Source organism: Cryptomeria japonica, chromosome 8, assembly GCF_030272615.1.
Source record: "Cryptomeria japonica chromosome 8, Sugi_1.0, whole genome shotgun sequence".
In the NCBI taxonomy this organism is placed as follows: domain Eukaryota; kingdom Viridiplantae; phylum Streptophyta; class Pinopsida; order Cupressales; family Cupressaceae; genus Cryptomeria; species Cryptomeria japonica.
In genome coordinates, this window is record NC_081412.1 from 352315434 (window position 1) to 352343126 (window position 27693).

A 27693-nucleotide genomic window follows, 5' to 3' on the forward strand; every position below is an offset into this window, starting at 1 on the left:
CTAGAGAAGATCAAGGTGAATCAAGATTGGCCTACTTCATGCAACGTCACGAAATTGTGCAGCTTTCTTAGAGTCAAAAACTTCTGCAAGAAGTTTGTTTTCACATTCTTGCACATCTGTTGACTGGTCAAATAGATTATGTGCACAAAATCAACATTTGTTTGGACATGTGCACAACAGCATGCCTCCCAAGAAATCAAGCAATGCCTTTGCACAACACCTATTTTGGCAATGCCTTTACATTGTACACCTCTTTTAATTCAGACGTGTGCATCTGATTATGCATTCAGCACAATACTCATAACATATGGGTATCCACTTGCATACCATTTTTAAACATTTATCTTCATGGTTCAATGCAACTCCACCTACAAGAAAGAATCGTATGCCATTATTGAAGTTCTTAAGCAGTGGCACCACTACATTTTGGGGAAAAAGACAGTAATTCATTTTGATCATAAGCCAATTCAGTTTCTACACATACAAAGCAAGCTAGAGAATGCACATCACATGAAGTAGATGACATATTTCTAGCAATTCTATTTTCTGATCAAGAACAAGAAGGAGAAAGACAATATGGCAATAGATTGCTTTAGTTGCTTGTTAGTTCAAATGCTCATCATAGTGCTAGATTCCCACAGTGACAATTTCTTGACTGGAAAACACAGTATACATAATAGCCCAGATATTGCACAAAGCTAAATTGCATTTGCGCAAGGTAAACAAGTTGGCAAATTTGTCATGCCCCGATTATGAATCGGATAAAATAAAATATGATAAGTAAACATTCATTATCATAACAATGTAATTAGAAACAAATATATTAATAAATAAATTCAGGGAAAAAGTATTCAATAAAACTTATATATAATAAAATTGCATTCATCCTGATCGGTAACCTGCAAAATAAATAAAGTTAATTATTAAAGCAAATACCAAGTGGACTGCCGGCGTCAGAGATTGTCCCCTCAGCAATAGACAGTGATAATCAGCCTTTAGTTTTTATTGGCAGCGATAACAAACTGATCAATGTTATTTATATGTCAAAACCGATTTGTTATGCCTTAACATAAAGAATAATTGGCCTTAACAAACCGTCCTTAATTAATAACTTGCAATTAGTGCAGGTTCAGAGCCACGATTAAAGAAAGGGATATGCCTACTCCAATGAAGGGATGCAACCGATCAGACTTTTGAGATATTTAATACAGAACCCATACTCATTCAGCATCATCGAATCTTTATATCTTTTAATATATCCTATTTGGATCGCTCAATCTGAGCATTTGGTCTAATGTCAAGAATCGGTAAGAATAGAGGATATCAATTAAGAGTCAGGCTTGAGTCTGAACCAAACTGGACATCACCATGGATCAGATCTGATCAGAACTGTTATTAAGTTATAGGTAGTAACATCCTTGTTCTTGGTGGTATGCATTGGGGATGTGCTTAATATGTATGCTTAATATTTACGAAGCCTGATAATTTTCTTATGTAGAATTTAATAGTAATATTAATATAGACTGCAATTTGTATGACAGTCATAATATACATCCATAGTACAAAGTGATATTGCCATAATTTTGTCCTCATAAATCTATTCTAATCCTTCTATTCCCCAAGGGAGATGGGTGCTATTAGGGAGGGGCAAAGTAAATCCACTCCAAGGAAAGAGCCTCAAGGGTGAATGGACTGATGTTCCTGACATCTGGGCTGTATTGAGGAGGTGGTGTCAAGCGCCCTAGACAAGCCAATGCCCTCTTCTGGGAGTTAGAATTAGAAGGGTTTAGGATTAGGACTAGGGAAATGACAATATTAAGTTGTATAATGAGCAACTATAACTATTTAATCTGAATTAATGTAATATAATAGGTAGTAATAAATGTTGCTCTTTGGGAATTGACAGCCTCCTAATAGGGGACATTACAATATTCCATTTGTTTAATAAGCTTCTCTTCAAGCTTGAGCATCTTTGTGTTCTAGAAGGCGTACCTCGCCAAAGCAACTTGATACTTTATTGTCACTAGAACACTGATAGTGCTAAAGAAACATTTTTGTTAGCCTCATACGTGGGCAGATATTGAGCATCATATCAAGTCTTGTATTCTCTGTTTCATCTGCAAGCCCATGAATTTAAAGCTCAGGCTTACAAGCTTCTGGTAATATTGCAAAAGGCCCTAGGAATCCACCAACACGGTGTTCATGAGTGGGCTACCTTTGACAAAGCATCAAAATGGTTTTTTGTTGTTATTAACAAATTTTTCAAAAATAGCCATTATGATTGCTTGCAAGAAACATATCACAACATAGGGAACTGCACACCTCTTATGTAGTCATGTTTGGATGCATTTTGGACTACCAATATCCATTGTGTCTAACCATGACCCAAGGTTTGTTAGTGCATTTTAGCAACCCTTGTGGGAGAGATTGGATACACAACCAGATCTGTCCACAAACTTCCATCTATAGATAGATGGCTAGATTGAGGTGGTCAACCACACATTGTTGCACCTTTTGTGCATCTACAACTATGCACATTTGTGCACTGGATGCCATTTGCTGTATGCCATCATGCCTACAACAGAGCTCTACACAATTCAAGGGGGCATAGTCCTTTCTAGACATATATTGGGTTACAAGTATTGATATTCTTGGACATTCTATTGCGCATTATCCATTTGAAGTCATGCACATAGGAATGAGACGCAGATAAAGCATAACAAAAATTCAGCACATTCAAGAGTGTTCAACGATAGGTGCAAGAAATTCTCTTGCCAAAAATAGAAGTACAAAGAGCACCATGACATGCATCGCACACCTCACTCATTTAAGGTTTGTGACAGTTTGGTTCCGTCTTTAGAAAGAGCATTTCAAAGTTCCATGTTGGAAGATCAAACCTTTGTACTTGGTCCATACACCATTTTCTGTGTAGTTGGTAAGAACACCTTGTTCTCAATCTCTTGCACGTGGGCCTGTATCCACTATTTAATGTAAAGCTCCTTAAGCTGTATTTTCCTCCTTTTCTTTAGCTAGCATCAATTCTGTTAAAATAATATTAATATCTTCTATAATGGTCATCGTCTATTTTTAGTGGTCATCTTCTATTTTAAGTTGTCGATTTATTTAGCTTGTTAACTTAGCTTTTTATTATGTAATTAGCTTTTAAGCTTTATTTAGCTTTCACGCTTAATTTAGTGTTTAGCTCTTTAATCTTTTACTTTAACATTATGTTCTAATTATAGAACATTGTCTTGTAACCTCTATATATACGTGTGTATATCATTTAATGTAATCATCCGATTATTGAATCATTCATTCAATTATTTTTCATGGTATTAGAGCATGGAAATTAAAAATTTCGAAAGTTTTTGTTTTAAAATTTTTCGAAGTTTTTATTGAAGAGATTTTTTTTAAAACTTATTTTTTTTATTTAAAAAAAAAAAAAAAAAAAGAGACTTGGTTCTTTTTCTCTTCCTGGGCGGATTTTTTTTTGTAGGTTGAAAACTTTCCTAGGGTTTCTGCAATTATCGACTAGGGTTTTGACCCTTCAGTTCAAGTAGAATTTTTTTTCTGGTTGCAGATTCTTGATGGGTTTTTCGAGACCTCAACTGGTTCGTCATCAGATTTTTCTCGGTGCATCATTTTCCGTGCCTCAATTTTTGAGCCATCGGATTTGCATTCTGTTTTCAGATTCTTGGTGGGTTGTTTGAGAGCTTTTTTGGGTTGGTTTCAGATTTTTTAGGTGCCTCGTTTTCCGTGCCTTAAATTTTGTGCCAATGAATTTGCCTTGGAATTTAAAAATAGTTCACAATTTGTGCTTATTCTGTGGACGTCGGGAATTTTGTTGTCTTCTGGGCATCGTTTATGCTATTTTAAGTTTGTAGAAAATTTTAATTTCTGGGTTTCTTCCAAACCTCGAAATTCGTGCCTTGGAATTCGTGTCAGAACTCTCCTCCACGGTTTCAAATTTTTTGTGCAGCTGCCTCTATTCTGATTTAAAAAAAATAAAAATAAAATTCTTCTGTCTCTTGCTTTCACTCAGTTGACCTCGATCAACCTCGGTTTCCGTGATGACATCTTTGACTAGCATCATGTTGGAACACAGACAGAAGTTCAACAGCTGCCACAACACCTGGAAATAGTGCATGTTCATGATATCTGAATATTGTTACCTTTATCAAATTGATTTAGGCCAGACCTTGTCTTAAAGGTCCCAGGGTTTTCACGATTTTTTCCTGAAATTTTTGTCTGTCGGTTTTCCATATTTTTTCTACAAAAAATCATGGGAGGGTTTTCACGATTTTTTCCTCAAAAATTGTTCGCAGGGTGTATAATTTTCCTTTAAAAATTATCTCATCTGTAATCCGCGATGTTCGCGTAAGATTTTGGTTATCTGGGTTTTATTGTTTTTCCACAAAAACGATGTTTTGTAACCTCAAATTTCTAGGTTTTCATGATTTTTTCTTCAAAAATTGTTTGCTGGTTTTTATGATTTTTTCCTAAAAAATTATTTGTAATTGTGATTCGCGAAGTTCTCTGGTTTTGATCGATTTTTCTCCTCAGAAATTGAGCTTTGTTGCAGTCAGTTTGGGTCGCACCTGCCAGGGCGAACATTTGCAACCGTGGTATCTTGCAGTCACTTTTGGAGTTGGTACTCTTCTGCAAAAGGGTTTGCTGATTTTTTCCTCAAAATCATCGTTTCAGGTTTCTGTAATTCATGTGTGCCAGATCTCTAATTTGCGTGTGAAGGCTACATTCGCTTGAATGGCTTTTGGTACTCTTGGTCATTTACATTCTGCAGATCCTGGGAGGGTCTTCGTAGCAGTAGAGTGTTCTTTGCATCTGTGATCATAACACCTGCAGTGTCTTCTGTAGGGTATTGAGTACGATGACCATTAGGGAGGGTGTTAAAATAATATTAATATCTTCTATAATGGTCATCTTTGATTTTTAGTGGTCATCTTCTATTTTAAGTTGTCGATTTATTTAGCTTGTTAAGTTAGCTTTTTATTATGTAATTAGCTTTTAAGCTTTATTTAGCTTTCATGCTTAATTTAGTGTTTAGCTCTTTAATCTTTAACTTTAACGTTATGTTCTAATTATAGAACATCGTCTTGTAACCTCTATATATGTGTGTATATCGTTTAATGCAATCATCCGATTATTGAATCATTCATTCAATTATTTTTCAAATTCAACATCCTTTAGACCTGGATCTTGAGCAAACGTACACATGCAAGAATGAGATCACATAGGCAACTACCACACACTCCAACTAAGGTTCACATTATTTGTTCGAAGTGACTAAGGCAGGGTAACATGTAGATCAATCTAAATGGTACATATTTTCAATAACTCCAAATTTAGTTTTTACTAGAGTTGAATGGAAACACATACAAATACGAATACAATATCAGATGTGAATACAAATATAATAGGTATGGATATGACAAATTTTCAAGATCCCTTTATAGATATAGTTAAATATGACAACAATAAAAAATTAAAAAATACATATATCCAATTATACATATATATTCAATTATTTATATTGTAGAAGCAAATATCTTTCTCAAGTAGCTAAAGATATTGTCAATTTTGTGAGAATTTATCAGGAAAAAAATTACGAAACTTGGGGATGTATCCTCTGTCCTAAAAATCCCATCCCCGTTCTTGGGATGACTAGGGGACATCCCTTGACGTCCCCTTTTTTGCAAATTTTTTGGAAACCTCCCCTTTTGTTAGAAATATTGTCCCCTGATGCCGAAGGTGTTTGACCATCCTGGGGATGGCCGGGGATGTTTGGGACATCCCTCAACTGCCCTAGGAATGGCCAAATGTCCTTGGCATCAAGGACACTTGAAAAAATAACACTTTCAAGTTGCGAAAAAAGGCATTTTTTTAATTGTTTTGTGGGCCCCTACCCCCCACCAAGACGTCTTAAAAGTCAGTAGGCAAAATATTTTGACTCATTTGATTATTTGTATGGGAGGAGAAGAAGTGGAGCACCAAGAGGGTTTGAAGCAAGCAGCCATTTGAAAGAGGAGAAGCAGGATAGCAGGAAAAGAGGTTGAATCTATGGTGGGATGTTAATCTCAAAGACGTGGCCCATGTTGATGAGGAGGAGACACCAGGTGGATTGGTTGGGATTCTGTTGGATGAGGTGGATGTGGACCATGACAATGGTAGAGAGTCAAAGGAGTTCTGTGATTTTCATGCAGTGTTAGGAGATTCGTAATTGAAAATGAAACTATATGGCAATAGTGTAGCCTTTGGGCATTTTGTATGTTATTTTTTTTAATATCACATGCATATTGACAATGAATTCTGAATTATGAAAGCATATTGAGTAGTGACAATGAATTTTGAACACAAATGTTCGTTTGTGAAAACTTAAGGTTCTATAATGTTTTAATATGCATGCTATATCCATGTTTTCATATGAACATTTAAAATTTCCCTATATTTTATATTGCTGTCCCCTAGCCGTCCCTAAAATTGGCAAAAAAAATTGCCATCATGACTTACAACAGAGATATGGTTTCTATAGTGTTCAGCATTCTATATTACAAACATTATGACACCTTTCTCAAGAGATGTGCAGGGTACTGGCATACCTCACACATTTTCCGGATGAGTACATCATCCTTACTTAGCTCACATATTACCACCACCATAGTACATTTACAAAGAGATTTCGTCATTGTGACATCACTTTTATAAGAGGCTTTCTTGTTGTATGGCTATAGTTCAGGTAAAGTTTCATCAGGGTACTTACACAATCAAGCTGGAGTCATTTTAAAGACTTGTAAACCCATCTTATTCTTAATCATGGATAAATCATGGATTTGAGAATGCAATCACATATGTGCTAGTATGAAAGTACAATTCATGGTGCTATTTAAATATAAATATCCAATCATCCATTAACTTTGGGAACAACTAGAACATAGCTGAAATAACACTCCAAAGCCTCAAACATCTAACCTAATTAAGTTAAACAACAAAATTATTAGATGTTTATGTTCCTTATTAAAGCAGCATCCTTTAGTTTCAGAAGTCATGGTTAAAAAGCCTAAGGGTATTCAAGCGTGAAACTTTAATATGATGAAAATTATTTAAAAATCATCAAACATGACCTCATATAAGCCTCAACTTTACAAGTAATCATAGTCGAGCAAACGACTACTTCTGTTGTTAGTTGTTACTATCATATTATTTGTTGGGTACCATATACAAATTTATGCAGAAACCAAAATTTATTTATGGATTTTTCTTGTGGTGTTTCAGGAATATGTCGTTGAAGATGTAGATGGTGAGATACTAGATTCTGATGGGACTCCACCTCCTCTTCCAGCTGAACATGTTCAACAGCTTAAGTCACTCGGACTGCTTTAATTAAAAAGTGTTTCTGCAAAACTGAATAAATGAGAGATACGGATCTCAGATTCAAGTATATTACAGGGCTCTGCCTAACATTTCTGTTCGTTTATTACTGCCAAATTTAGCTTCAACTAAATACTTAACGGTGAGAAAAATGTTGTGTAAGAGTCTCAAACAGATTTCGATTAAGATTGTGACTCATCAAATCTGCCAAAATAGCACTCTGTTAGTTATCCAATTATTTAACTAAGTGCGCATGCATCCATTGGGTCGTGATGATGGGCGAAATGTATAAGAATGTAATTGGCTTATTAACCTAAATCAATTCTGATGCATTTTGTAAAGCTCACTTGCTATCTTATCTGTCAATTTATAGACGCTAATTGCGGGTGAGAATTTGAATGTAATGATGGAGGAATAATGTTTATGTAATTAAGCTTGAAGTCTGGGCAATGGCAATATAGAATGGAGACAAAATGGTTGGAAACATGGATAGGCACAGGTATATGTGCAAGGTTGTCAATTGAAAAGTTATTGTATAAATTAAAAACACCCATAGGTGTTGTAGGTGTTTATGGTGTGTGAAGTGACTTAAAAAGGATCTGAAGTGAACAAAGTATCTATTCATGTTTCTGTTTATAAGGAAAAATAAATCCCTTACACAAAAAATTTAGTCTAATTAAATAAACGAGTTTGGATTCAAAAGGGATCTGAAGTGAACGCAAATTATCTATTCATGTTCCTGTTTATAAGGAAACATAAATCCCTTACACAAAATTTTTAGTATGATTAAATAAATGAGTTTGGATTGGAAATAATGAATGATAAATTAATTGTGAAAATTAGATGAATTTAAATGTTAAGATTGGTTAGATTTTGGAGATTGTCTAATACAATTAGATTCTTCATCGATGTTGCTGTGATGATGTGCAACTGTACTAGGGCATGTGATGTCTAAGTATGGCTTAAAAGTGAATAGATGAATGTTTTTTAATACAACAAAATACACAAATATGCATCAGGTGGGAGGACATTAATGTATTGAATTTGAATGTTGGATTTTCAAGATTTAAATTTGTAACTAAGAAAATAACCTGATCTAAGGTAGTGAATGAGAAATTTATGAATCAAGACTAATCTCTAAGAATGATGGATAATAGTATCTAAATAAATATAATGTTGTCATGAGCTAGATTAACACAAGAACTTGACATTTGTAAACTTGCTATTGCATTAAGGTCATCCTAATCAAAATACAATTAGATTCTTCATCGATGTTGCTATGATGATGTGCAACTATACTAGGGCATATGATGTCTAAGTATGGCTTAAAAGTGAATAGATGAATGCCTTTTAATACAGCAAAACACACAAATATGCATTGGGTGGGAGGACATCAATGTATTGAATTTGAATGTTGGATTTTCAAGATTTAAATTTGTAACTAAGAAAATAACCTGATCTAAGGTAGTGAATGAGAACTTTATGAATGAAGACTAATCTCTAAGAGTGATTGATGATAGTATCTAAATATAATGATGTCATGAGCTAGATTAACACAAGAACATGACATTTATAAACTTGTTATTGCATGAAGGTCATCGTAATCAAAATAGACTTAAAATATTAAAGAAAGGGCATAAATATATAATTTTCACTACTACACTAAATATAATTAAATTACAAAAATAATAAACTTAAACATGTAACTAAATTATTAAATATGAATAAAAATTAAAAAAGAATTTATTTAACTTCACTAAAACATATAAATATAAATAAATATAATATTATTAGAAATAACCAAATATATTTATAAGATATGAAAACTAACTTTGTTAAAGGGTCCATATAGTGGCGAATGTTTGTAAGTTTCTTTTAACATGAGATAAGAGATGTTATACACAATGATTAGGATGCTAAGAATGAATTTTATACTTTTTATTTAAGTGTTTTGATTTGTAGAGGCAAATCTTATAGAATTCTCGAGTTGTTTTTTTTAATATAATTTATGTAGATATAAATATATTTTTCTTTCATCTCTTTGTTCTTTATAGGTCAATAAGGAAAGGGTTTCTCTTAGTCATTCCTCTTTGTGTTGTTGTTGTCGAAGCTCACACTATTTATTTTGAGAGACTTAATTTGGATCACCTATGAAAAAATTCTTCTTAATAGATCTGAATTAGTTTATATTTAGTTTGTTGATGACACTTTTTTGTTTCTTTGTTTTGACGAAAAAACTTTTCTAACATGTTGGAAAGATTGGACACGTATTGCATGGCTTCAAGATCATAGAAATAAATTTGTAGTCACTAATCCGTCTAACACCCTTTGGTTTGATAAAAAATGAATGGATTCGAGAGGGGTATTGGGGAGGTAGGCATGGGTTCTAATAAAATGGTGGGATATTTAGAGATTCATTTCACAATTTTTCTTTCATCTTATGAGATTTGGAATAGGGTGGCCCAATTTTTTTATTCTTCTAGAGGTCTTTGGTAAGGGGACCCAATCTCTCCCTTTCTTATTATTATTATGGCAGAATCCTTGGGCAAAACCTTCCACATCAATCAATAGAATGGTCTAATTAGAGGAATTAAGATCACTAATGTAGTGGAGTTGGTCACCCATCAACAATTTGCAGATGATACTATTCTTTTTGGTCAATCTGACAAAAGAGAAGCAATTAAATCCAAGAAGATCCTCAATATATATGTTTTAGCCTTAGGTCAATAGACCAATCAAGAAAAATCAAAGGTCTTTTTTAATGTCAAAAAAAAAATGGAACATCATATTCTTTCTAAGTTGAATTTTAGGGTCCGGAAACTCCCTTGCCTTTATCTAGGCCTACGTCTAGATAAAGGTATAAGAACTACCAAAGTTTGGAATTCGATGGGTGAAATGATGGACAAAAAAATGGAGTTGGAAAACAAAATGGCTCTCTTGGGCTGACAAAATTATTATGTTAAAGACAGTTCTATCTTCTATTCCAATTTATCTTGTGTCTTGCTTATCCTTATCAATTGGGGCTAATTTAAAATTAGTGAAGAAAATGAGATCCTTCTTCTGGCAAGGTATGACAGAGAAAAGAAAAATGGCTTTGATAGCTTGGGATAAGATATGTAAACCCAAACATTTGGATAGTGTGGGATTGAGGAATCAACTATGGAAAACCAATGCTCTAAGAGCTAAATTAGTATGGAAAATATACAAGCACTCTAATTGGAAATGGGTAAGAATCCTAAAGGGTAAATATTTGTAGGACATGAGCTTGGAAGACATTTTTAGAGTTTGAAATCCCCCAAAAGGTTCTAGAGTATGGAAGTTCATTTTTAATTGTAGAAACCTTATCACAAATAACATTTCTTGGAATGCAAAGGATGGGAAGAAAGCTCTCTTTTGGTCAGATTCATGGGGTTGGTATCAAGCTTTAGAAAAAGAGATGGGGCAAAGTAATTGAAAGGCAATCTCAAAGGCAAGGTGGGGCCTTTTTGTGAGCCACTATATTGAGGTGGTAGATGAAAACTGTTGTCACAAAAGTTTGCACCCTTGGTAAGTAGGCTTGATCACCTTTTACCTTGTGAAACATGGAAACAACCTCTAAAGTGTGGAACCTTGCGTTGTTGTGAGGTTGAATCTCCGAAGAAGGCCGACTTTCTTTCCAATCTGATGCAAGTGTTGGACCAACCCAACACAAATAATCTAACACTATTGATTTCTGAGGGAAAAAGGGAAGAAGGATTGCTTGAGAAAGGAAAAAAGGTTTGCACCTAGATTGAAAGCTTGATCTTCTTTCCTATATATCTGCACAAAACATCAATAGAATTGTTTTGAGTATGCACAAATTCCTATCCTAGTTAGCCACCTATGTGCGAGTGAAGATTGGAATCTTGTGAAATGAAGAGAGGAACTGAGTTCAGTTCACAGTCGACATCCACAGAGGGATCAACACAAACACTTACAAATAAGGAAAACAAAGCAAAATACATTCATACAAAGAGGTAAAATATTACACAGCCTGTAAGAACTGAAGGAGGCAAAGCAAGCATAATCTATTAATGTAAAGGCAAGGCAACTTTTACAAATCATGAAAACAAGTATTCAACTAGAAATGAAAAGGAAGAAGATCTATAAAAATGATACAAAAATTGCCTTTATAGTTCACGCATAACTTAGAATTGAACAACTAATGAAAACCCTAACCCTACCTGGGCTAGGTTACAAAATATGAGAGGGGAGAAGAAGATCAGATCAAGGATGATTTGATGGCATGTTGCATCTAGCCTCTGAAGGCGCCCTCTGCCTCTGGAAGAGCGAAAATCCCCGCAAATCAGGGAAAACCCTGCATTTGAATGCGTCTCTGTGTACCTGTAGAGCCAAAAGTCTCTGAATTGCATTGAAGAGGCATGGGTGGCGTCTAGAATCGGCTGCAGGTGTCATGTTTGGAGTGAAGGTGAGAAAATTTGGTGGTTGGAGTGAGATCGGGTCCAAAATCGAGCACTGACTGAGCAAAGAATGGCCTCGACCATCAGGTCGACAACCACCTTGCATAGAGCATTCAAAACTCAATGGCCACCACAGATTCAAACGTCCATCATCGATCTAGAGATTCCCGTGAAGATGGACGTGCAAGATCTCTCCACATAGGCATCCAGTAGGCCCAATAGAAGATTAAAACATGGTCGTCGGATCGGGCCTTTATGAAGATCCGACGATCACAATTGGCTGACGTGGCACCCAGGGTCCACGCTTCCCTGGCTATGTTTGACTGCTAAGCTACTCTGAGTTCTTATCACGCGACATCTTTGTGGGTCTATTTTTACCTTGCGAGATGAGACTTTGTCTGTCTTACCTTTTGTTTCTTTATCCCGTGGGCCACGTAGTGTTCTCTTTCTTTGATGCGGGATAAGGACCCTTTGTTTCTGCTTGCTTTTCTTACTTATCCCGTGGGCCACCGTTGTTACCTTTATAACTCTGTGGGACAAGTCATGCAGTGTTTTTGCTTTGCTTTCTTACCCCGCAACATCTTTTGTCACCCGACTTCACCTTGAGGGATAAGGGGCTCTTTGATTTACCCTTATTTCCTTATCCCACGGGGCCTTTGATGCCTTTGTTTTACCTTTATTTTCTTATCCCATGGGAACGTGTGGGATAAGAAAGTCCTTCGTTTTCTCTCATTCTCTTATCCCGTGGGATGCTGTTGTTGCCATTCTAACCCCACGGGATAAGCAAAATGCCCTCGGCTGGCCCCTTGGGCCTTATCCCGCATGATCTTATCTGAACCCGCCAAACACTTAGCTGATTGGAGCCCACCACACCTTAGTTATTTTCTTATCCGGTGGGTCGCCTTTGATGTCTGTTGTACTCCGCATGATAAGGGAAAAGTCTATCCGCCTTTGACTTTTCTTATCCTGTGAGACCTTATCCCCTGGGGTCAAAACCTACTAAGGTTGGCACAAAAATTGCCAACATTTTTGGTGACTCGGAGGGGTTGATAGGCCGACTTGGCACATTGATCAATAGCCTTATGAAGTCCATTGGGTGCAAAGTCAACACTTGAAGCAAGAGATGAATCTCTGCCCCTACAAAAGTCAAAACTTCGCCATTCTGGAGAATAGCCTGTGTGTGTGCACTTGTTGGAAAGCAGAAGAACATAAATTACAATATTTACAAAAAAAGATGCAACAATAACCCTTAAGTGCATGCTTTAAGGTGAATCTCATTCACCTCAATGGGGAGATCTTCCCCATTCAACTTGGTTAACTTGAAAGCATTAGCCTCCTTGCAACCCGTAATCACATAGGAACCACTCCATATCACGTCAAATTTTGAGTGCCTCCCAAGTTTCGCTCTATCAGCATCCCATTTTAGGACAAGAGATCCGACTTGGAAGGTCCTCAAAATGGATTTCTAGTCAAAGTATCTCTTTACCTGTCTCTGATGGACATTTAAAGCTTGCTTGGCTTTCTCCCTAACCTCTTCAAGCTCTGTAAGTTTTGCATATCTTACCAATAAGACATCATTTTCTAGGAGCTCCAACTGATGTGCTAGGTCCAGGGATGGAAACTCAAGGGATAGGAGGACTCTAGCTTCGTTCCCATCTACTATCATGAAAGGAGAGTTACCCAATGCTCTCTTGGGACTAGTCCTATCAACCCACAGGGCCGTTCCCAACTTTAAGTGCCATGCTCTCTGATTGTCCTCAAGAGTCCTTTTGATGATCTTGATTAGATTCTTGTTGGAGGACTCAGCCAAGCCATTTCCTCGAGGATAATAATTTGATGATGTTTTTAGAAACACATCATGCTGGATTGCCCATAGAATAATTTGAGATCCCACAAAGGCCTTGGCATTGTCTGATATGATGGTGGAAGGGGCTCCAAATCTGGTTGTAATCCCCTCAAGGAATTGAACCACTGAATTATCGGTTGCATCCTTGAAAGAAACAACCTTTGTCCACCTTGTGAAATAGTCCGTGGCAACCAAAATCTACTCGTGGCTTGCACTTACCATTAGATTAATAGGGCCAATGAAATCAAGCCCCTATTGTGTAAAGGACTGATTAGTTGAAATGGGATGAAGAGGAAGGGCAACTAACCCTTTCTTACTTGCAAAAAGTTTACACTCTTTGCATCGTCTAACCCATTTGTGAGAATCATTGAATAGAGAAGACCAATAATAGCCCGCTCTCATGATCTTCATAGCTGTAGTTCTTGCTGAGAAATGGCCACTAGAGGGCCCATTATGGAATTCCTCTAATAGTCTATCGGTCTGATCTCCATGGATGCACCTCAACAAGACACCATCCAGGCTTCTTTTGAATAATATACCATCCACTAAGGCATAGGGGATGGAATGCAACCTGAGATGCCTTCTCTTGGTTCTATCAAAGTGAGAAGGATAGCTACCATCCTTTAAGAAGGCAAACATAACTTTCCAACCAACCAGTTTGTGCATCTCCTTGGTTATCAACCTATTCTTCTTCCTACAACAAGAGGGAGGTCTTTGACTCTTTCCTAAAAGATGAATTGAATTGCTCACAGAGTCCTCTTCCCCTCACTAACTTGGTAATTTTGATGTCAAGTTCATACTCCATGACCTTAGTAATCCATCGAGCTCTCTTCTCACCTATATCCTTGTTGAGAAAGAAATCCTCAATGATGGCATGTGGGACTAGGAGCTAAATCTTGTTGTTTGAGAGCATGTTTCTAAACTTTTTTAGTGCTCTCACAACTATGATGACTTGTTTTTCCACATAGTTGTACCCAAGTTCATAATCTTTTAGGCCTTCACTGAAAAAGGCTATGGGCTACTCCAAATCATCCTGATTTAACTGTGTTAGGATAACATATATACTTGATTCTCCTCCCAAGGTATAAAGGATGAAATCCTTCTCATAGTTTGGATTTACTAGGACATGAGTCTGAGCAATGGATTGTTTGATCTGATCAAAGCCCTCCTTCCCCTCTTTAGTCCATTTGAAGGGAAAATCCTTCTTTAGCATGGCTGTGAGAGGCTTGACCAAGCCTGCAAGGTTTGGGATAAACCTTCTAACAAAGTTGATTCTACCCAGAAAGCTCTAAAGTCCCTTCTTATGATGTGGAAGTGGAAGAGACACAATGGCTTCCACTCTCTTTGGGTCTATGGCCAGACCATCTTTACATACAATGTGTCCAAGTAGTTTGCCTTGATCAATGGTAAATATACACTTGTTGGGGTTCAAGGACACACCATATTCCCTGCACTTTTTGAAAACTTGCTCAAGATGAGCAAAGTGATTTGCTGCATGCTTGGAGTATACAGTAATATCATCAAGATATACTAGTACAAATTTTAGTAATACTCCCTTAAAAGCCATATCCATGGCTCTTTGAAAAGTTGCACCTACATTTGTTTTTGATTAAGGAAAAACAAGTTTTTAAGGGACCAGAAACCCTATACAAGAAAGGTTGCACCTACATTTGTTAGTCCAAAAGGCATCTTACAATAGGCATAAGTGCCCCATTCAGTAGTGAATGCAGTCTTGTATTGGTCAGATTCTTGGACTAAGATTTGGTTATACCCTGAGTATCCATCCAAGAATGAAAATCTTTCAGAGCCACTAACCTTGGCTAAAATTTGTTCCAGGGAAGGAAGGGGATAATGATCTTTAAGGGAGGTTATGTTGAGGTCGCTAAAGTCTACACACAGTCCAATTTCCCCATTTTTCTTCCTAACTGCAACAAGATTGGCTACCCAAAGAATGCTTAATTGGAAAAATAATGCTAGATTCTATAAGCTTGGATAGTTCTCTCCTCATCAAAGGCTCAATTTTGGGATTTATAGGCCTTTTCTCTTGTCTGATTGGTTTAGCATTAGGATCTAACTCTATGGTATGTTGAGCTAGACTAGGATCAAACCCTTTTAGATCCTCATAGGTAAAAGAAAAAATATCATTATACTCTTGATAGAGATTGACAAAAGTATTTTGATTCGATTAGGAACATACCTTCCCCAAATTAAGAGTTTTTCCTTCCACCATGGCTATTGATTTGTAGTCTCCTTTCTTGGCGGCTAGGTTCATCACTCTCCCTTTCATTTGATCATCATGGTTGAAGATCCCCTCCAAGGTGATCAACCTCTTGGGCAAATCATTAGAACCGAGTTGCATGGTTCGATCTCCATACTGGTCCTATATCATGCCTTGCTTCCTATGGGAGAAATTTGCTTCATCTTGTAGGAAGTTCACAATTTGTTGATCAGAATCAAAGACTTACCAATTCACTTGGTTATCAGGCACTCCAAGTCTCACCACAAGTCTGATATGTTGTTCTTTCTTCGCTGCAATATGGGGTGGAATGTCATGTTGGGAACCTACTGCTGCTAGTCTATCAACATGTTTATTTTGATTTCTAGGGACACTAGAAATATTGAAGGCCTCAAATCCCTCAATTAGGTCCCCTGTTGTATGTTTGTAGGACTTGAGAAGGCTTCTCTTGGTGGTATTTGAGCTCTAACCCGATTTACAACTAGCTCACTATCTCAATGCACCTTCAAAGATTTGATCCCTCTCCCCTGTGCTATTTGGAGACCCAAAATCAAATCTTCATACTCAGCTACACTGTTAGTGCAAATAAACTTAAGTCTAAAAGAAAAGAAATATTTCTCCCCCTTGGGAGAGATCATCAATACACCGACCCCTGCACAATTTTTGTTCCTTGAACCATCAAAGAACATGTCCCATATCCCCTGCATATCATTGTCTTCCTTTGAAAGATTGGGAATGGGGGTGTCTTCTTCATGTATACAATATGTACCCAAGCCAGTATTATTGACCTCATCAGTGGGGTCAAACTGAAATGCATTTGCCCACTCATCAAATAGGCAACAAGAACCTCATCCAACTGAGTTGCAGGATTTCTTACTAAAATTTCTTCTTTCTCCTCATGGAGAGTACAATTCATGCTGATAGGACTTGGAGTATAGGGCTCTATATGATCATTGGCAACATGTCATCCTTAATGGTTACTTTGGTGCAATATCTTGTCCTAAACAACATGTGTGACCAATCAGAAGATAGGTAGCCACCTATCTTAGTAGTGAATTCCCTAGATAAACAAATGTCAAAATAAGTAGGGAGGTTAATCACTGAGATGTCTTGCAACACATTACAACCTGGGCAGGCATGAAAGGTCAAATTTAAATCTTTAATGACCTCAATAGTCTGGAGTGATGTGCCATCAAGCTGTACAACTCCTCTTGTGATAGGTTCATACTTAATACCTAGGCGGTCAGTTATCTCTTTTGGCATAACTGAACTACTATCCCCACTATCTATAATGCAATTATGAACAAGTTTATCTTCTATGATTAATGACAGATAAAAAGGGGGATGCTTACAGATTTTCTTTGAACTCTCTACATCCAAAGGTTGCACCAAGCTTGTGGAAGTTGAAGAACTGCAACCCTAACTGGTATTTTATGGAACATCTATCCCCTTTAAGGCTTCCTGAAGTAGGTCTCTTTGAGATGGGATAGCCAGAGCATCCCACATCGATACATTGAGGTTGGCTCTCTTCATCTGTTCAACAATATTAAAGGGGATGGTAGCCTTAGTAGGGACCTTCGTAGCGACTAGGTTTGATTTTGGTGTGATAGGAACCTTAGGTGGCTCTCCCTCTTTGACAATTTGTGTCAAGTCTTGCTCTTTGTTTGGAGTAGTCACCTTATCAAATGACTTTGTCATTGAAGATTGTAGGATATGTTGTGAAGCTTGAGCTACAGATGGAGTCTGAGATGTTGCTGTAGAATTAGCACTAAGATCTATGACCCTCCTTTTTGATCTTGTGTTGTTGGCCACACTATCCCCACTTGTTTGATTCATGCCACACAAATCAGCCTCTTGTCAATTCAAGAAAGTTGTACCCTCGTATGGATGATCGTGACAGTCAACAAATTGTTGCTACTCTGATGTTGTTGGCTCTTCTTATGCCACCAAGGCTTGAGAAAACTCACCATTCTGACATGAGACCTGATTATGTGGTTGATTGCATGGGACACACCAATCTTTTTCTTGAGAAAGATTGTTATAAATTGGTACTATAGCCTTTGAGGTGCTTGCAGTTGTGGGAATCAAACTTTTCAAGGGCCTAGTATTGCTCCATTGGTTCTGCCCTTGAAAATTAGGCCTCTGCTGCTGATAGTTTTGATTTGATGCTTGATAAGGCCTATTGTTAGCTTGTGGTAACTGTCTCTTGATTGAGACCAATTCATTTCCATATCCCTGCAATTTTTGGCTCATTTTTTGCATTGAAGCCTCCATAGTAGGCTTGAGTTCCCGAATTTCAGAAGCTGGATGGTGTGCAGGTGTAAGCAAATGACTTGAAGACGCCGTTGGTATTGGTGCTAGAACAGGTTGTTGGGTAGAAGCCTCTAGAAATAAGGGCATTGGAGGCCTAGGAGAGAACTTTCCTTCTTGTATTAAGCAATTTTTTACCTTAAAACACTCTTGTAAGCTAATGGGAGATTATTTCCTCCCATAGATTGAATTATAGCTGCAATATCACCATTCAAAGCCTTACAAAAATATAGAAAAAATGGTTTGATGAAGTCTTTACTAATGATGGGATTCTATCCCATGTCTTTTGAAATCTATAGTTGAAATCACCCATGAACTCATGGGGTGCTCTTTTGATTGTAGTTAGCTACTCCATAAGTGACAGATGATCACTTTTATCTACAAAATGCTTGCATAGCTTTTATCCTAACTCATCCCTTCTTGTGAATGGTGTTAGGAGCTAACCCTCTATACCATTGGAAGGCTTTTCACTTGAATGAGGAGGCAAGAAGCCTCATTGCAACATTGTCTTCAGTGACATCAAACACAGTGTATATGTTTGACACATCCTGGATATGTTCCTTAAGGGAGGTAGATGTTTCTCCAGTAAAAAATGGTATAGCCTTCAAGGCTGCTATTGGAATGTCATTCTTTTGAGTTAGGACTAAGGGGCTTCCACCATTGAAGGTGACAAAGGTATGTGCTCTTGGGACCACCATTGCAAATAAGGGTATGCTAATATGGATGGCAGGGCCTTTAGGTTGAGCTAATCTTGTGATAGGAGGGGTAGACTGGGACCTTAGGGGTGCAAATGTTTTTTCTTGGGTTCCCCTAACATGTGATAAATAATGTCTACCTCTTCTTCTCCTATAATTAGAATAAAGGAGTTGGGTGAATTGAAAAATACCTCTAGATGATGATCTGGTGTTTCTTCTTGGCATAAAGCTGCAATTGGTATCACCGAGAGTCTGAATTTGTTGCTTAGAGTCGCCAAGTGCTTGATTGATTTCCTGCAAAGGCTGAATTTCTCAGGAAAAGCACTGAATCCTCAACAAGTATGTTGAAATTTGTTCCACTGGGCATGCCAAAAACTATTGTCACAAAAGTTTACATCCTTAGTGATTAGGCTTGATCACCAACCTTGTGAAACATGGAAACAACCTCTCAAGTGTGAGACCTTGCACTGTTGTGATGTTGAATCTACAGAGAAGGTCGACTTCCTTTCCAATCTGATGCAGGTGTTGGACCAACCCAACACAAATAATCTAACACTACTAATTCTTTTTGGGAAAAAAGGGAAGAAGGATTGCTTGAGAAAGGAAAAAAGGTTTGCATCTAGATTGAAAGTTTTTTCTTCTTGCCTATATCTGCACATAACATCAATAGAATTGCTCTGAGTATGCAAAAATTTATATCCTAGTTAGCCACCTATGTGCGAGTGAAGGTTGGATTTGGTGAAATTAAGATAGGAACTGAGTTCAGTTCTTAGTCGACATCCACAGAGGGATCAACACAAACACTTACAACTAAGGAAAACAAAACATAATACATTGATAGAAAGACGTAAAACATTACACAAGCTGTAAGAACTAAAGGAGGCAAATTAAGAATAATCCATTAATGTAAAGGCAAGACAACTTTTACAAATCATGAAAACAAGTATTCAACTAAAAATGAAAAGGAAGAAGATCCATAAAAAAAATACAAAAATTACCTTTATAGTTCAGGCATAACTCAAAATTGAACAACTGATGAAAACCCTAACCCTACCCGGGTTAGGTTACAAAAATTTGAGAGTGGAGAAGAAGATCAGATTGAGGATGATCTGATGGCATGCTGCATCTGGCCTCTGAAGGCACCCTCTGCCTCTGGAAGAGCGAAAATCCCTGCAAATAAGGGAAAACCCTGCATCTGAGTGCGTCTTTGTGTACCTGTAGAGCCAAAAGTCTCTAAACTGCATTGAAGAGGCATGGGTGGCGTCTAGAATCGGCTGCAAGCATCATGTTTAGATTGAAGGTGAGAAAATCTGGTGGTTGAAGTGAGATCAGGTCCAAAATTAGGCACTGACTCAGCAAAGAATGACCTTGACCATCGGGTTGACAACCACCCTACATAGAGCATTCAAAACTCAATGACCATCGTAAATTCAAACGTCCACCATTAATCTAAGAGATTCACACGAAGATGGATGTGCGAGATCTCTCCACATAGGCATCCAACAGGCCCAATAGAAGATTAAAACATGGTCATCGGATCGGGCCTTTATGAAGATCCGACGACCGCAATTGGCTGACGTGGCACCCTAGGTCCATGCTTCCCTGGCTGTGTTTGACCGCTGAGATGCTCTGAGTTCTTACCCCACAACATCTCTGTGGGTCTATTTTTACCTTGCGGGATAAGACTTTGACTGTCTTACCTTCTTTTTCTTTATCTCGTGGGCCACACAATGTTCTCTTTCTTTTATGTAGGATAAGGGCTTTTTGTTTTTGATTGCTTTGCTTACTTATCCCGCGGGCCGCTGTTGTTACCTTTATAACTCCACGAGAAAAGCCATGCAGTAATTTTTCTTTGCTTACTTATCCCGTGACATCGTTTGTCACCGGGCTTCACCTCGTGGGATAAGGGGCTCTATGATTTACCCTTATTTCCTTATCCCGTAGGGCTTTTGATGCCTTTGTTTTACCTTTATTTTCTTATCCCGTAGGAACACATGGGATAAGAAAGTCCTATGTTTTCTCTTGTTCTCTTATCTTGCAGGATGGCGTTGTTGCCTTTCTAACCCTGCAGGATAAGCAAAATTACCTCGGTTGGCCCCTCGGGCCTTATCCCACATGACCTTATCTGAACCCGCCAAATACTTAGCTGACTAGGGCCCACCATGCCTTAGTTTTCTTATCCCGCGGGTCGCCTCTGATATCTGTTTTACTTTGCGGGATAAGGGAAAAGTCTATCTACCTTTGACGTTTCTTATCCCATGAGACCTTATCCCGCGCGGTCAAAACCTGCTAAGGTTGGTACAAAAGTTTCCAACAAAAACCTTTCATTGGGTTGGAAATGGAAATTATTTGATGTTCTTCTAGCCGATATAGCAGAAATTAAGTCTCTAATAGATATTCTTTCGAAAAGATCTTTGGCTTTAAAAGATGGGGCTGATTCGATCATTTGGATTGGAGAAAATTCTAGTAACTATAATTTCAAGGATGGATACAAATCTATTGTTGACAACCAGAATTTTGAAAGATCTGAAATTCCCATCTCTCTTTGTTGGGACAAGAAATGTTTTCCAAAAGCATGTTATTTTGCTTGGGCAGCTTTACAGGGCATGATTCTAATAGCAGAATGGTTTAAGAAGATAGGCTACTCAGGTCCTTAAAAGTGTGTGCTATGTGAATTTGAAGAAGAATCAACAAATCACACTCTACTGACTTATCCTTTTGCCTCCAAATGTTGGCAACTGTTATGTGCTAAATTAGGCTGGAAATTTGCCCTGCCAAATGACATTTTGAGTCTATTCAAAAGCTAGCCCATTCTTTACAGATCAAGTTTATTTAATTCAGTATGGATATCCTCTCCATCTGTTTTAATTTGGGAGATTTGGAAGGAAAGAAATAGAAGAATTTTCCAAGGGGAAAAAATAACTTGTGAATCTTTTATTAATAAACTAGAATAGGTCATTGTAGAATTAGTTAACAGTGGCCTTTTTTCACATTCATTAGATAAATCTCAATTTTTTCACTGGGATATCTTAATGAAAAAAAATTGGTTTGGATTAAAAAGTCCACCTTTTGTTGGAAAAGGAGGAGAGGAAATAGTCGAAAACAGAGCTTCAACAGTTTGGGCACCTCCAAAGGACGGATGGTTTAAGTTGAACTTCGATGGAGCCTCCAGAGGTAACCCAGGTGCTTCAGGAGCACGATGTATAATTCATTCATCATATGGGGTGATAGTTGCTAAAATAGCAAAATCTCTAGCAAAGGATACTAATAATGTAGAAGAAGTTCAAGTAGCCATCGAAGGGTGGGCATTATGTAGAGAACTTGGCATCAAAAAAGTTGAAGTTGAAGGCGATTCAACTTTTATAATTAATGCTCTAAGGATAGGCAAAGCTCCCAATTGGAGACTCAATTCCTTTTTAAGTAGAGCTTCTAAATTAATTAAGAATTTTGAAGCCTTGATGATCAATCATATCTTTAGAGAAGCTAATGGAAAGGCATATCAGTTAGCTAATAAAGGAGCAAATGACATAAACAATAAATTTATCAGAACTTCTTTTCCTTTGGAGATTGAAGCATTTGATCCTATTTGAGAGTGTTTTATGTTAACAATCTGGCTCTAGTTTTATTCAGAAAGAAACTTTTCTTAGTCTTGAAATGATAATAGTGGTGATTTTGGCAAATTTCAAAATTGAAAATAACCAAGATTTTCAAAAAATAAAGTTGACCAAGCAATTAACTATTTTGATCAATGTTTTTCTTTTGCTGATGAAATTGCTTTCAACAATGGTTTTGATGGGATTGGGGGAATTACTTTATAGAGAAAAATTTGTGTTTGAATTAATGCTAGTGGCTAGATTTTCAAAAAGGTCTCAATGATAGGTTAATATTATCTGTATTGGCTAAGGTGGAGTGCTAAGTTTAAAGATCTTGATGTAATCAATAGCCAAAAATCAAATCTAAAACCATCAGATGGTGGATCTTTATGATTTGCTAGGTCTTGTCAGTCACTCTGGTAAATGAAGTTAGTGGTCTTTGGTCTAGTGTTATATTGAATTTAGATAGTCGACACATTTGGTGGCATGTTGGGTTGGATAGTGACAACGGTTATTAATTCAACATTATGGATATATTTGACGAAGATGGAGCATTAGTTAGAAATGATGGAGAGTTGCAGGGATAGGACTTGATAGGGCAAGTTGCCTCCACTCGAGGCTTTCCTTGGGATTACAAATGGAATTGAATGCGTCTTTGCTTCTTCGTCAAGCTTTTAGTTAGACATATCTCAAATCCATCATATTGAATTTTTCTCTACAACTTAAGGTTCTCTTCTTTGAGAGGTGTTAAAAGCAATTTTCCTTGTGATTGCAGGTGCTAGAGACGACCAAATTCAATGGATACCCCCATTCAACTTCTCTCATCCAAGAGACATATGGATTTTATAGGGGAAATCAAGGAAAAAAGGACGTGGGAGGTCCTCAATGAACCACATTTTATAATTTCTAGAGCTGTAAAACAGATACTAGGTGATTTTTTTATGAGAACAAACCACAAATATAGGGTAAACATAGAAATACTGGTTTTGTTCGTAGCTACTCTCCTTCACTTTGGTTTGCCCAAAGACAAAACTGAGAGGCTTTGTAGGAAAGTATTTAAGGAAGATTTGTTGGGTGGTTTGAGAAACATCCTATAGAATATCGATGAAAAATTGACCATCCCTCTGCCAATAGATTTCAATGTTACTATCAGAAACGGGAAACCTCCCCATAGGTTTCCCATTTTATATTTTGAGAAAGAAATAATGTTTAAAGAAAGGCATTTCATCGTAAAAGTGAAAATTTTCTCTGGGCAATATTCAAATTGACAAAATCCCCCGAGGAGAATTGGATAAGGAAGTATCTAGAATTTCATGGGTTGATAGAACTTGCTCCAGTTGAGAGAGTGGACGATTGGGAAACTAAACTAAAAGACGTCTTTTCTCATGGGAGCCTCAAGCCTATGGAAAAGATTGATTGCTTTACAAAACCTCTTGAAATTGAGTGGAGTAGGCAGATTCTGACAATAGTCCACTGGGTGGACACTTCAATTATCTGTGCTCCTTCTTCGCCTGCCTCTAGTCCCTCTTCTCCAGTGTAGCTTTGTCATGGCTCTTCTTGGCCGGTTTTGGCATTTTTAGTTTTCTTTTCTTTCTTGTGAATGACTTGGTTTATTATCTGGTGATTCGATAGACTCTATGTGTGGAAGATGTTTTTTTGGTATGCCCCTATAGTTTTTTGGGCATTTAATGTATATTTTAATTGGGGCGTGTTTCTTCTGACCTCTTTAGATAGGAAAATAAAAACTTGTACTATGTATATCCTACTTTTATATATATATCCAGCCTTGGCCCTTTGTTGATTAAAGAAGAAAGTTTTTCTTTAATTAGATGTAAAGTGTAGTTAAAAGAAATGTAGTCAATTGAAATTCATGTGGTATTTTAAAGATGCAACGACTCTTCTACTTAGCCATTAAAAAACCACAATAAAACTTGGAAACATTAAAAGTTTTTCTCTTTCTTTTAAAGGTAACAAATCATTTGTCATTTCTATAGAATATGCATCATTAATGTAAGTACACATGATATCAAAGCATCACAATTGGTCTTCAAGCAAGTTTATCAATTATTGACAAACAATACATTATTGGATTAAAAGATATAAAAGACTACTTTGTACAATTAATTCAGTTATTATCTAGTGCAACTAATAGAATAGATATATCCTTTTCAACACAATATCATCTTGGATCATGATTGATGTTTGAACATATCATTAGCCAAAAGATATAATTATATTTACTAACCATATGTGTTTTATAAATCTTTAACGCCATGAAAGAACCACCACTCTCTCTTAGAAGGTTATCAAATCCTAGATGTTGTGAAGATAATGAATTTTAAGTTATTGATTTGATCCTATTAAAATTCTTATCCTATGGGTTTGCCTATATATACATCCACAAAATCAAGATAAAATGTAGTTCCCCCCTTCAAGTTAATTCAATTACAAGGTTTGACCATTGATTGCTTAACTTACAAGACAATTGCCAATTATGGATTCTTAGTTCAATTAATCTATGAACTCATTTAAAAATGAGCTCAAACATGCTATTTATAAATTAAAATAATATCAAAATTCCTTTCCTATATATAACCAATTGATTCTATATGGGGAAATATTTGTCACTTTATCATAACTTTTTTTTAGCTTTAGAAGATTAGATATTCAAAGAATTAAATTTGCCAATTATACTTTTGAAAATAAAAAATATGGACTCCAACATCCAACATGGATGTTAGTAATTTGTTTTGCCATGGCTAATGCTAGACATGGGTGCTAGGGTTTCTCCAAAGATCAAACGCTCAACATGGCAATTAACACACATGCTTGTAAGGTCCACACTTATTGTAGCCTTATTTGAACCGTGTTTTCTCCTAAACATTACATTAATAAGTGGTTTTAATTTTAGCATGACTAATCTTGTAATGATGACGAGACATTCTATTTATGTATGGTAATGTGCTTGAAATCTTAACATATTAAGAAATGTGTCTCAATATTAACTATTAATGTTTTTGATAGATTAAGCAAGGAAAGACCCTGAACTTATTTACAATAAAGTTTAACCATAAGAAAGTCAACAATAACAAAACTGACAACTTGGCCAACCCAAAACCTACAAACAACTACACTACAAAAACAACCCAAGAAAAAAAATTAAATAATCGAAATAGTTCCAATGTCTAGATTGAGAGTCCATAGACTCCTCACAACAAGTAGCCTCCAAAGAATGCCTAGTATTTTTGTGCTTCCTGACAGTCTTCTGCTGATCCCCCACATTGTCTTGTTTCTTTTTTTCCCTATTCTTGACTGCCCAATCACCATTCCAATCACAAATCTCTTCATAATTCCATCAGTAATATTAACAAATTCGCAGAAGGCTTTATACATATTTAGAACTCTATTTTGGTATTGATTCAAGGAGTTATAAATGTTGTCCCATTTGTTGTCACAACCTTTGCAATCCTCTTGCTCATGTTTGTTTCTTGTAATGGCACCAATTCTGTTTCTAATATCTTCAATTTTGGCGTCTGAATCCAAAGGATTCTTTTGAGCGTAGAAGTCCAAAGGATTCTTTTTTGTTTTATCTATGCATCTTCCTCTTGCTGCTCAGTCCTCTCATTATCCTCCTAATTCATCCTCATTGTTGGTTTCTTATTCCCTTGATTCTGAATTCTCCACAACCCCAGAAGAATGATAATCATTCTAGGCAAAAATAAGAATTAGAGACATCCTCTTATTTTTGTTGCAGAAGGTCAACCATCTCATTATAGTAGGTTTCTTCATTTGTTGGAGGAAAATTAATCCTCATCCTCAATAATATCTCCTTCATAATCTATCTCAATGTGTTTACCTTTCTTATCCTTTGGCCAATTTGACAGACCTTCTACCACCCAAATTCTCTTTATCACCCTTACTAGACTCTTCCTCACCCTTTCCAGACTCTTCCTCATCAAAAATATCGATAACATGCTCCCTCAAAACCTTAGCATCATCTTTCATACTAACAACAATCTATCCCTTGGCAACAATAGAGAGGCTCTTTTTAGTTTTTTAGTTTTCTATGACAGTAGAGGCTTTCCTTTGGGAGGTGAAGGAAGGAGACACCCTTTTCCACAATTGATTGGTTATCAACAAAGACAATCTTCTTTTTACACTTGTCAACTAAGTTAGGGTTTCTAAGGGGAGGGTTTCAAGGTTTTTGATGGGGATAAGGGTTTAACCTTCAGAACCTTAGCAAGAGTATACAATTTTTTTTGTTTAATAGCTTTCGTAGAGACCTTAGGGTTACTAGTTGAAGGTACATCCTCTATCACCTTTACCAACAAATTAGTATTTTTGACTTGAGGGATTTTAATAGGGGTAAGCCATAAGCTACATTGGTATAATGCATAAATCAATCTGATGCAGAGTAGTTCCATCATCAATACATTTTATCTTGTTATCATTAAGACAACATAAAAACACATCTATTTATTAGTTGAAATCCCTTGTTATCCAAGTTATCAATAGTGAGGATTCCATTATGTAAGGCATCTCACCAAAAATAATTGATCTTAAGGAGAACCATATGATTTCAAATTTGACCTGAATCAGAAGAAAATTCATTTTCATCATCTACATTCAAACAATAGGTTCTCCTTGCTTGGAAACTATTTAATGGGTTGGGGGTCCAAACTTCTCTAGAAATACAATAAAAAATGCAATCCCATATATTCTACATCAATTGGTAATCAATTTATCCATTCCATCTTGCACCCATTGACTTGCAAACAAAATCCTTTCCATTTAGGTTCTAATCCATTCTATTTGGATATATGAACATTAATCCAATCTTATAAGATGTTCCTCAAGTTATAAAAAAATTCATACCAAGGACAACAAAAGACCATCTTTTCACTAATCACTCAAAAAATTAACTCTCCTATAATTTCCCACCCTCCAACAAAGTCCTTGCTTTAAAAAATTTGATATTTTCAAGATATTCCAAATTAAAGAACCATTAGGAAGAGAGGGGGAAGATGACCCCTATTTTCCAAGTACTTACCTTTAACCATGTGTCTGCAGTTTTTATCATTCCGAAGAAGGTTCCAACCAACTCTCAACAATAGAGTTTTATTAAAAAGATTGCAACCTTCTAATTTATAAGTCTCACTTCTTTTTTGTTTTGCATACCGTCTCCCAA

General features: G+C 36.6%; 1 protein-coding gene across 1 annotated transcript in view; it reads left to right on the forward strand.

The window, feature by feature from the left end:
• Nucleotides 1-7956, forward strand: part of LOC131045346 (uncharacterized) — an 84620-nt gene extending 76664 nt beyond the window's left edge. The window contains exon 7 of the mRNA XM_057978930.2: nucleotides 7291-7956. Coding sequence (XP_057834913.2) covers nucleotides 7291-7398 — 108 coding nt within the window. The 3' untranslated portion in view covers nucleotides 7399-7956. The remainder of the gene's footprint in view (nucleotides 1-7290) is intronic.
• Nucleotides 7957-27693: the final 19737 nt, after the last annotated feature.